The following is a 12,132-nucleotide window of genomic DNA, read 5'->3' as shown; positions in this document are numbered from 1 at the left end:
TAGTCAAGACATGGAAACAACCTAAATGTCCATCAAGGGATGAATGGATAAAGAAGATGTGGTATATATATACAATGGAATACTACTCAGCCTTAAAAAAGAACAAAATAATGCCATTTGCAGCAACATGGATGGACCTAGAGATTATTATACTAGGTGAAGTAAGTCAGAGAAAAACAAATACTATATGATATCACTTATATGTGGAATCTAAAACATGACAGAAATGAACGTATCTAGGAAACAGAAAGATTCAAAGACATAGAGGACAGACTTGTGGTTGCCAAGGGGTTGGGGGGTAGGGGAGGGATGGAGTGGGAGTTTGTGGTTAGCAGATGCAAACTATTACATATAGAATGGATAAACAAGGTCCTACTGTATAGCACAGGGAACTGTATTAAATTTCCTGAGATAAACCATAATGGAAAAGAATATTAAAAAATGTATATGTATGTATAATTGGATCACTTTGCTGTACAGCAGAAATTAACACAACATTGTAAATCAACTATACTTCAAGAAGAAAATGGTGTGTTGTCACTTTGTGTGTTTAAACAGTAAGATAGTAAATCCATTGAAGGAGGGGACCAAGATTTGCTCTTTGACTTGAATCCTGTACAAAGCCTGCTGTATCTTTTGACACAGAGACATTCAACAAACAGGATGTTGCCTACACAGCACATGTAATACATAAAACACTGGTCATGTTCCTATTTGATCTTTGTTTTTATCAAATACGTCAAGTGCTTCCATTCATTCTTCTGTGAAATGAAATAACCAGCTTTTTTGGTGGCCATTCAAATGGCAAGTACAAGTTGGAAAGCATTTTGCATTTTTGGAAGTAGCATCATAGTTTTTGAGCTAGCAGGAACTTTAAAGATCATTCAATCTGATCCTGTTACTTTACAATAAGCGTATTTAATGTAAAGACATGAAAAATCCTGGTATGTTTTACAAATTGAAATGGAAAGCTCAGTGTCTAATATTTTTGCACAAATGTATAATTTTGTCCATAGTTTATATGAGTTCCTCATGTCCTCAGAAATGTAAACCTCTGTACTTTTTAATTATTTGTAGTATAGTGAAACTAAAATTGTCAACCATTTTAAGAAAACAAAATTTTAGCCATGGCAATGGATTCTGGTTTCAAAGATAAACCAAACACATTTGCAGTGAACTCCAACCCTGCTTTATCTAAATAATAATTTCCTATAGGCACATTACTTGGCATGGCTTAGTCAACCATATTTCTTTTCATTTTTTAGGTAGCAGTTTTACAACATCATCAGGATTATATACAGGAAATAATTCACTCACGAATTCCTCTGGATTTAACAGTTCACAGCAGGTAATGTTCAAAGCCAGTTTAACTTCTGAAATTTAAAGAAATGCAACAGATGAGTTTCTTAGGTAAAGAAAGATCCATTTATATTACACTATAAGCGAGACCTTTCTTAAGCCTTCTAATAGTTTTTTTTTTTTTTTTTTCCTCCTTCAAAAATCTCTTTAGCGGTTCTATATGGTGAGTTGTTTGGTTCTCAGATTGGTTGCATTTTACCTAGAAATCATGGAATAGAAATATGAAGAGGGAATCTGATCTTACATAAAACTGGCTTGCAAGTCTGCTCACTTCAGGCAGCGTGTGCTTGTGTGAAGTCAGAGAAGACGGAAGTGCAAACACATTCACGGTTACGTTCTGAAAACGCTAAGCAGCAGCCGTATTCTGACAGGTTGCTCTTGTGTGGTTTGATTTGCTAGGACTATCCATCGTATCCCAGCTTTGGCCAGGGTCAGTATGCACAGTATTACAACAGCTCGCCGTACCCGGCACATTACATGACAAGTAGCAACAGCAGCCCAACGACACCGTCCACGAATGCCACTTACCAGCTTCAGGAACCGCCATCTGGCATCACCAGCCAAGCAGTGACAGATCCCACAGCAGGTAATTACGTGCATTTTTATTAGTCCTGCACGCTATGTTTCTGGTGGTTGAGATGCATTTTTCCCCAGTCATATATTCACGACAGTGGTCGCACACCTTTGACAAGTTTTGGCAAGGCCTTAAGTCAAGTAGCGTGATGGTGACCTTAGCTTTATTTCTACTTGCTTAAAAATTTTAGTACAAAGTGCGTAACTTCAAAAGTACATGAAATAGAGATTTGGTTTAGTCGTACCTATACTCAGTTTTCAAGATATATATAGCTTTTTAGATGCATAAGTATAAATGTTTAGCTATAATGCTGACCTATAATTATAACTGTTGACATATGAATATGAAGATAAATGACATCACCTCGAATTTAATGTTTATCATCATGAAACAGTTAATGTTTTTCAAAAAAAATCAAATAGCATCAAAGGGTTGATCATGGAAAATAGTGATTCTCCTGGCCTAACCTTTCCCACTCCTGACTTGCTGTGAACTTTTTAACAATGTATCTGAGGGTGGGCATTTTTTGTACTCCTGCACAACCTTTGAGGGGCCTTTTCAAATGCAAGTCTCTCCATCTCTGGAAGTTTATCTGCTATGTTTTTAACATTTCTTCCCCTCCATTAATTCTTTCTGGAACTCTTAGTATTGTATGCTTAATTTCCTGAATTGGTCTCTAACTAGGTTTCTTACGTTTTCTCTCGCACTTAGAAAACTAGAATGTTTTTCCCGGACCGGGGCTCGAACCCGTGTCCCCTGCATTGGCAGGTGGATTCTTAACCACTGTGCCGCCAGGGAAGTCCCTTCTTTTGCCTACTTTTGATTTAATTTGCCCCTCTTTTTCTAGTCTTCTAAGGTTTGAGAAACCTTAGAAGTTTGATTTGGTAGGACTGTCCATCGTATCCCAGTGTTTTACATGAACCATCTGGGTCCGTGCAAGCTTCTCAAGGATCAAAAGGAATTTTGAAATGAGGATAGCTATGTGAATGAGAAATAGAAAAACTCTTTAGGGTCTGTGGAATAAGAGATTGAGAAAAGGAGACAGCAGAATAATTTTACTTAATTCATGACATTTTGGTTGTGAAGAGAACAGAATAAAACAAACTGGTGAAGACTTAATCATGTTTCTTAAATTAAGGTTGATTAGAGCTTTAAAAAAAGGCCATTTGGACATATAAAACTTTATCTCTGAAACTTGACATTGTTCTGAGTGAATTTTATTTATAAAAGGGATGCTGTGTGAGAGAGTGGGGATGAGTGGGCACGAAGCCACGCCAGATGGGAAACAATGCGAAATTATAATTTTTGAAAGGTATATATAATTTTATTTTAAGATTGAATGATCTATCTTAGGTTTTATTTGAATACATGCTTAGTGTTTTAGGTACTTATTTCAATTTCAGTATCTTTATGGCTACAGAATAGGAATGAATTGAAATGGGGAGAAAATAATATTTTTCAGATTTTTTTATATTCACCACTTCCCACTAAAACGCATGTGTAGGGATCAGCCTTTCTTGTCTTACATAGTTAGGAGTCGAAAGTTCAGTGAGTTTACACATTGAAAAAGAAATGTGGATTACTTTAAAAATTCAAGGAAAATTTAGTCTTTTTTATTTTTTAAACTTTGTGGTAAGATTGTGGATTCAGCCTAAGTTGTTTGGCATTAACTTTCCTTTCTTACTAGTCATGTGTAAAATTATAGACTTATCCTTCTTGATGAAAAGTAAGTGTTGGTGATAAAGTACCTAAAAATCATTAAACTAACGAATTAGAAGGAATGATTTATTACATATAACCTAATGTTTTTGTTTCAAGATTGAAATAAAAAATAGTTAAAATAATGAATGTCTATTTTTGTTGAAGTTATTTCAGGTGGTTTTTTTCTTTTAATAGTCTATTGGGTTTAAAGTCAGTATTTTCTAAAACTGGAAAGTTAAATTCTAGTCATTATCTGATCTTATGTATGACCAGGTTTCTGCCTTTCAGTTTCATGGAATTACGCAGTACAGATGAATCCACAGTACATGAGTTCTTCCATACTTTATATCTGTTCCTTATTGTTCATAGAATCGTTATGTCATAATGAACAAATAAGATAGCCTTGTAAGGCTTTTTCAGGGTAAACATGTAGGGACTCATTTATTTTTAATTGTGCATTTTAAAATTGGTATGAACAATAGTAATCTTTCAAGTCCGTGATATTATGCAGTATTACTTATAAATATGTACCTCCTCATGAATCTTAAGTTCAAAACTTATTTTAATATGTTTGTAATTAAATATTGAAAACTTTATCCTCTTTTCATTAGGCATGTGTAATACATTAAAAATAACATAACTTGCATATGAAAGCTTACTCTCAAATTTTAAAAACTAAAAACAGTGCCTTTGCATTCATTTAAAAAAAAATGAGTTTATTAGTCATGCATTGACTGTCTTAATAAAATACAATTTACATCATCTGGAGATATGTAAGAATCCATATACTTGAGAAACATAGTGAGATTTATCTGATCATTCACCAATGTTTTAATTTACTTATTGGATTCAAGAAAATAGTGCCTACTCTTCAGCTAGCAGTGCCAACCTCCCCACTCCCTGTTGAAGGACATCTTGGTTGCCTCCAATTTTGGCAATTATAAATAAAGCTACTATAAACATTTGTATAGGTTTTTGTATGGACATATGTTTTCACTCATTTGGGCAAATTCCTAAGAGTCTGATGGCTAGATTGTATGGTAAAAGTATGTTTAGTTTGATAAGAACTGCTAAAATGTCTTCCAAAGTGGCTGTATCATTTTGCACTTCTACCAGCAAGAATGAGAGTTCCTGTTGCTCCACATCGTCACCAGGGTTTGGTGGTGTCAGTTTTCAAATTTTGGCCATTCTAATAGGTGTGTTGTGGTATCTAATTGTTTTAATTTGCATTTTCCTAATGAAATATGATGTTGAGTATCTTTTCATGTAATTATTTGCCATCTGTGTATCTTCTTTGATGAGGTATCTGTTCAGATGTTTTCCCCACTTCTTAATCAGGTTGTTTGTTTTCTTATTGTTGAATTTTAAAAGTTCTTTGTATATTTTGGATACAAGTCCTTTATCAGATGTTGTTTTGTCCCAGTCTGTGCCTTGTCTTTTCATTCTCTTAACATTACCTTTTGCAGAGCAGAAGTTTTTAATTTGAATGAACTCCATCTTATCATTTTTTTTCTTTCATGGAACATGCGTTTGGTTTTGTATCTAAAGACTCATTGCCAAACCATAGGTTTTCTCTAATGTTATGATCTAGAAAATTTGGGGGCATAGAGTTGTTCATAATATTCTTTTATTATCCTTTTAACGTCCATGGGCTTGCTAATGATGGACCCCCTCTTTCATTTCTGATATTAGTAAGTTTAATCTTCTCTCTTTTTGTCTTGGTTAATCCTCTAGAGTTTTATTAATTTTATTGACCTTTTCAAAGAGCCAATTTTTAGTTTTATTGATTTTTCTCTGTTGTTTTCCTGTTTTCAATTTCATTGGCTTCTCTGTTATTTAGTATTTCTTTTGCCTACTTTTTTATATATATATAAATTTATTTATTTATTTTTGGCTGCATTGGGTCTTCGTTGCTGCACGTGGGCTTCCTCTAGTTGCGGCGAGCAGGGGTTACCCTTCATTGTGGTGTACAGGCTTCTCATTGGGGTGGCTTGTCTTTGTTGAGGAGCACAGGCTCTAGGTGTGTGGGCTTCAGTAGTTGTGGCACGCGGGCTCAGTAGTTGTGGCTCATTGGCTCTAGAGTGCAGGCTCAGTAGTTGTGGTGCATGGGCTTAGTTGCTCCATGGCATGTGGGATCTTCCCGGACCAGGGCTCGAACCCGTGTCCCCTGCATTGGCAGGTGGATTCTTAACCACTGTGCCACCAGGGAAGTCCCTTCTTTTGCCTACTTTTGATTTAATTTGCCCCTCTTTTTCTAGTTTTCTAAGGTTTGAAGTTTAGATGATTGATTTTAAGTCTCTTCTTTTCTAATATACACATTCAATGCTATGAAGTTCCCTCTAAGCACTGCTTTTGTTGCATACCACAATATTTGATAGGGTTTTTTTTTTCATTTTCATTTAGTTCAAAATATTTTTATTTTCATTACCATTGAAGCCCTCCCTTTCAAAGAGGTGTATATTTATAAACATCCTATCAGAGAAAAATCTTAGAAATTTGATGGTATACAGTAAGAATCGTTGTTACAGTCATAGTTATTCACATCCTCCTACTTAAATGGCTTTCAGTTCTTAGAAAATGTGTTTAGTTTCTGAGAGAAGGGTATTATTACATGGTCCATTCCAATTCTACTGTCTATATAAGATAATTTTGGTCACAGTCAACTCTTTTTTTTTTCCTTATCCAAATCTAAGTAATATTAAAATTACATCAATATTACTTTAATTTTTAAATGATGGATTTCATTTAAAATTTCTTTTAAACTTTTAAAAGAAAATTTTCTTTTAAATTTCTTTTTAAAATATTTTTCTTTGCAAAGTTACTGATTTTCTTCTATGTTTAAAAACATAGAGGTGAGAAATAAAAAAAGAAAAAGACATTTTAGGATGTTTCCCTTTTGTGCTAATATCTAAACCCTCATCCCTCCTAGCCACTGAAGTGTAAAGAGTATATTAAAAAAAGTGGTATTTTTTAAAAAGTGGTAAAAAATAATTTAACACTCGAGAGTTATTCATGAAGGAATTTTTTAATTGATGTTTATCAAAAGAACACTTAAGCCATTCTTTAAAAAATGTTTTTCTTTATCATATGTCAAAATATGAACACTCATTTGTAATCCAATTACTGTGCTATATTTAAATAATTTGGCTTGAAAACATTTTTTTTGTCCAAAATCTCTTAGAACATCTCATAATAATTATGACAGTGACCGTAATAATAATACATAATAAAAACACAATTACTGTGTTTAGAGCTTTACATTATATTACCTTCAACCTTATAAATATACCCATGAATTAGGTACTATATGTCTCCATTTTACAGATGAGGAAAAAGAGGCACATGGCTCTTGAATGCTCAGTAAACGTTAGGTGTTATTAACTTAATCAGGAATTTTGAGGCCAAATTCTTATGAAAGGGCTATTCACCTGTAACATTGTATTTTTAAAATAGTACAAAGCAATCAGAGAGAGAGGGATAAAAGTAAATGATAAATCATCATTTTAGGTTAATGTGAAATAAAAGCTAATTATGTATTAGGAACAAATTTTAGCACGGATGCTATAGAAAAGTTCCTTTTTCAAAGGATTTGTTCATTTGAATTTCTTACAAAAAACTTGATGTTGAAATCTACCTTTTCATGCTCTGACTGCATGCAGACAATTTACTGGTTAAGGTGATGTACAGGAATCTTGCCAATATTGAATTTCAAGTGACACAGGAAAAATCAGTATAAGAGGGAATTCAATATGCATGGGAAACCATTTGTTCCCTTTGCTTCTTTGATCCTTGCCAAGGCCCAGGAAAGTAGAGCAAAGCGCATGAAAAACAGGGGAACATTCTTGTGCAAAGTGGCAGGAGCGCTCTGAGCTCTCACAGGAATTCAGTGTGACAGGATGAAAAACTAAACTGCCGGCAGTCTTCCCTGTGAATGTAGGAAATTTGGGCCACATCTATACTACCTAACATGTCTATGTCTGTTCGCTATAGATATGATCCTGAGGTTTGCAGTAAGCTTCCATTTTGACTCCTATATTTTGCCAAGTGAGCGGTTTTGCAAATCTTTAGGCCATATTTTTGCTCCACAGATGCCTTGTGGACTTTGGAAGAGTTTGCAATGTGTTCAGCTTGAAAAGCAACTATTTCAGCAAAACAATTTTAACTAACATTTTGGAAACATTTGTCAGCAAAACAAATATTTGTATCTGAAATAGCCAGGCTATTGAGATGTGAGAAAACAAAACAGATGTTTGTTTGGCGTTCTTGTGTTTGGTTGTCTTGATGGAATTTGTTTTCTTTCTTTTTTTTTTTTTTTAACCCCCAGGGGATGTACAGCGTTAACCTTAATGAGATTATAAAATTCTTGGAAATAAAATTCACTCTTTTTCTATATTGCCAGGAATGTAATAAAAATGAATTTCCATACCTGTGAATTTGGGACTCGTTTCTAAGAAGCGAAAAATTCACTGTTTTAGCATTTACCCATTTTGTGCCTCGTTACTGGTTTCACTCATTTTTTCAGTTAGCTGGCATGAGCTCAGGATCCCTTATAGAGTCAATTGTAGTACACTTGGATTCCAGTATGTCATTCTTTCTGATATTTTTACATAACAGATGATTTGAATATAAATAATAAAAATCAGAAAGCATACATTATAGAGCTAATTAAATTAGTTTACTAACCTCCCAAACATTTATTATTTCATCTTCTTTTGTAGCTAATTGAGTCATTGTTTTTGTAAAGTATTGGTATTAAGCATCCTATGGGGCCAACACAAATCAATGTAATAAGTTCCCTTGTTTAAGTTGAAGGATATCAGAATTTACTGATTCAATTTTTTAATTGGAGATTGCTGGGGAAAAGGACCTTGAAAGTTACCTGTGTTTGCCATCCCTCCACCTCATTTAATTGGGATTGAATGGTTTAGTGGATGAGTTTGGGATTAACTTTTCAATAAAGGTAGTTTTGATGATTAATGGCTATCAGTTTTATTCCTAGCTTCATAGCCAAAAAAAATTTAAGTGTAATGAATGTCTTTTAAATTTGTTGAATACTAACAAAAGAGCATGGGATAGAATTATAAAGGTCCACGAGGGTTTACAGAGAAAAGTAAAACCCCTTTCATCTTCTACACCCAGCTCCTTGGTTTCTTTCAGCAGAGTTTCCTGTGTATCCTTCTACAGATACACTTTGCTTATATAAACATAGACGTAGCACCTGCCCCTGAGCACTTTTTTTTTTGCATATTCAAGTATGTATACTTCTAATTAGTTTTCTTTTTCCTTAAAGATATTAGAATACTATACATACTATTCTGTACCCTACATTTTTCTCTTAGTAATATACAGAGAAAAATTCAATATGTAGTTTTGTTGTTTTTTATATTTCATATACAAATATAACAATGGCGAATATATTCTGAGCACTTACTGTGTACCGAGCAGCATTCTAAGCACTGTTCGTGCACGACTTAGTTTGTTTCTACCAGGTCCGAGAGAATAGGCAATGTCATCATTATCCCCATTTTACAGGCAAGGGCAGCTAAGGAGAGGTCAGCTGCAGTGCTGGATTTAACCTCTGGAAGCTTGACTTCAAACTTGAGTTCTTAATCAGGAAAGCATGCTGCTTCTTGAAACCACTGGGTTTGAGATTTCAAACAAGCGGAAACATGAAAATGTAAACAGAGAGTCACAAAAGGTAGTAGCTATATGGTGTTCATTTTCTTTAATCATTCATAGCATATATGAGCATAATTACTCAGCAAAGGCATCTATTAGGAGGCATTCAGTTAAATATATGTTCAATGTTTGAATGAGCTCTACTTGCTAATAAAAATAACATAGGTCTGTCTGAAATTATAGGGACATGGTATGTAATATATCTAAGGTGATCTTTTACTGTATTTCCTGAATTATAAGATCAGTTTGTGGGTCTCTTGAATGATCCTACAACCAGTTGTGCACTTTCTTATCTTCCACTTTCCTGCATCTGTTCTGTCCTTACTCGCTATTTATCCTGTTTAATAATTACCTACTGTGGACCTGCTTAGGAAACGATAATCACAACAGCCCTTTACCCTTTCCTTTCCCTTTCCCTGCAAGGACCTCGTTCTCTACCTTGGGAACTTTTTCTTTTTTTCTTTATTTCTCCACTCACAGCTCACAGTTGATGAGTGTTAAGTATAGGGATAATGATATTCTTGTCTCAAGGAAAGCCATTCATTTTAAAGTGAAAGCAGGCATCTTAACCCAGTACAATCATCTTCCAACACTTTTGAAAATATTTACGTGACCCCCTTTAGAAACTTTATAAAATGAAAATTGCATTTTCTTCAGAACCATTATGTAAGACAAATTTTTCTGTTTTTCACTTTTACGTAACTGCCGATATTTGAGTACAGTTTTCTAATGTTTTACGTTGCGTGTGTGCAGTTTTCACCTGGATTATTGATTGACTTGATAATCATGGATTGGTTTGGAAATCATGTCTACCATTGTTTCTGTGAGAAAATAGTTTCTGAGTTTCAGACAGCTTATGTAAAAATATTTAGAACATAGCTGATTTGAAAATGGGCAACTCTTTTCTATCTACAAATCCACTTGAGTAACTTTACCCTGGAGCAGTTGAACAATTTTAAAGTTAGAAGTGACCTTATAGATTCTTTTGCCTAAGACTTTCACTCTACTGATTATGAATAAGGAATCCAAAAAGGTTAAATTTTTCCAAAGCCGCGTGGCCTGCCATCAGCAACATGTCTTTATGGCAAGTTGGAGTGACAGCCTTGGGAGATATGACGTGGTATGGATTTTCCCACACTGCCCCAGGCGGCACTGCTATCTCCTGAAGATGGAGATGGGTGTCCTTTAATGAGTTCCAAGGTGGAATCAGTTAGAGACACAAGATGTCAGGTTTAAAGTTATCAGGGTTCCTTTACATTAAGTCTTCTGTGATCCTTTGATACAGTAATACTCACTGAGAATTGAATATAATGCACAGTGTCCTAATCACACCTGCCTGGGTACCACTCTCCACCCACCCCCACAGGGCATATCTGTGAACTTCTCTTGGGCACCACACACTACCTTGGAATATAATCGAGAGAAACTGGAGTGGTACCTACGGATTCGGAGTTGGGCTAACCTGGCTTGGAATCCTGGTTCTGTCATTTACACTGGGCACATCACTTAGCTCTTTAGTGTATCAGTTTTCTATGAAATGAGGATGATACCACTCTTGTGTATAAGATGAACGAGGGAGTGAAATTATGTGGTGGCCAGCAAAGTGACTGACAGATACTAGGCTTTCAGATATTCATTTCTTCAGCTATGCGTTCAACAGACCTGTACAAGTGCTTGCTGTGTGCCAGGCACTGCGCCTGGTGCCAGGGACATAGAGGTGACAAGAAAGGCAAGGTCCCCAGCCTCGCTGTAGTGCGTTGTGCATTGTGGTTATTTCAGAGATAAAGCCCTCAAAGTGTGTCTCACCTGTTCTCTTCACATAGAATGGCTGTCGGGGATTTAAGCCAGAGGTTGAAGCATGTGAGAGGACGATAGATGTTTGTACGAGGTCGTTCCATAGAGTACTGGAGAGTGGATGATGGCCTGACTCCAGGGATGATAAAGTTCTCTTAATTTAGTCACTAGACCTTGTCTGAGGACCTAATTTACCTGTGGTAGTAATTCGTGAAAGGGAAGCAATAGTCATGGAAGACAGAGAAATCAAAGCAGTTCTCTAAAATGAATTAATACCTACTGGTCTCTGACTTCTGGTTACTTCTATGAGACTAGTCAACAAGTATACTTGCCTTGCCTTATTTTACACAAGTTTTTGTGGGAGGATTCTATGACTGGTCACTTGAAGTTATCAAAGTTTCTTTAAGTCTTCTCTTATCCTTTGATGAGGTAATATTCACTGAGAGTCTTATATGATGTAATGTAATTTGTTCAAGGCTTTGATGAGGTTGTTTGTTTGTTTGTTGCCAGGATAGATAGCTCCCACTTTAAAAAGCTCCCAGTTTAAAATTGGCGTGTCACTTTGGAGGCTTGTTGGCCCGTTACATTGTAGGTCTCTGTGGGTCCTAAATTAGCTTTTTGAGGAACGTCACTGGCCTTCCCTCAGGGCTGCGGCCTTCCATCTGGGAATCGTCCCTGGACATGTCTCTTGGTTTTCATAGGGGAATATCCTTTCCATTCTCAGTGCAGCTAACTTAGTAAGAAAGTTCAAGCCTCCTCTCAAGCCAGCAGCCGAGAATCACTCTCTTCCGAGTAACTCATCAGTATAACCTCCTCCCTCATTGCCGTCTAAAACCCAAGTGGAAACTTGCTTCTGTTAGCTGCCAGAAGGGTAAGTAATGGCCTCGTTCTTCTAGATATTTTCAGTTTTACCCTTAAGATAAGCAAGATGCCTGCCGTCCATGTTCTGTGCTCTGAAGCGCCGAGTCGGCCATATGGAGTCCAGGGTAATCAGCCTTAGGAGTTAGAGTCTTGTGAAACGTGTT

At 35.7% G+C, this 12,132-nt stretch overlaps 1 protein-coding gene across 7 annotated transcripts in view; it reads left to right on the top strand.

Moving 5' to 3' along the window:
- Positions 1 to 12,132, top strand: part of EYA1 (EYA transcriptional coactivator and phosphatase 1) — a 328,161-nt gene that overhangs the window by 229,808 nt on the left and 86,221 nt on the right. For all 7 annotated transcript variants that reach the window (XM_060127905.1, XM_060127904.1, XM_060127902.1 and 4 more), the window contains 2 exons: positions 1,266 to 1,348; positions 1,759 to 1,945. In XM_060127905.1, coding sequence (XP_059983888.1) covers positions 1,266 to 1,348; positions 1,759 to 1,945 — 270 coding nt within the window. The remainder of the gene's footprint in view (positions 1 to 1,265; positions 1,349 to 1,758; positions 1,946 to 12,132) is intronic.

Source organism: Lagenorhynchus albirostris, chromosome 17 (assembly GCF_949774975.1).
Source record: "Lagenorhynchus albirostris chromosome 17, mLagAlb1.1, whole genome shotgun sequence".
Taxonomy (NCBI): Eukaryota; Metazoa; Chordata; class Mammalia; order Artiodactyla; family Delphinidae; genus Lagenorhynchus; species Lagenorhynchus albirostris.
The sequence above is the reverse complement of the archived record's forward strand: the minus strand, read 5'-3'. Positions and strand labels throughout refer to the sequence as shown.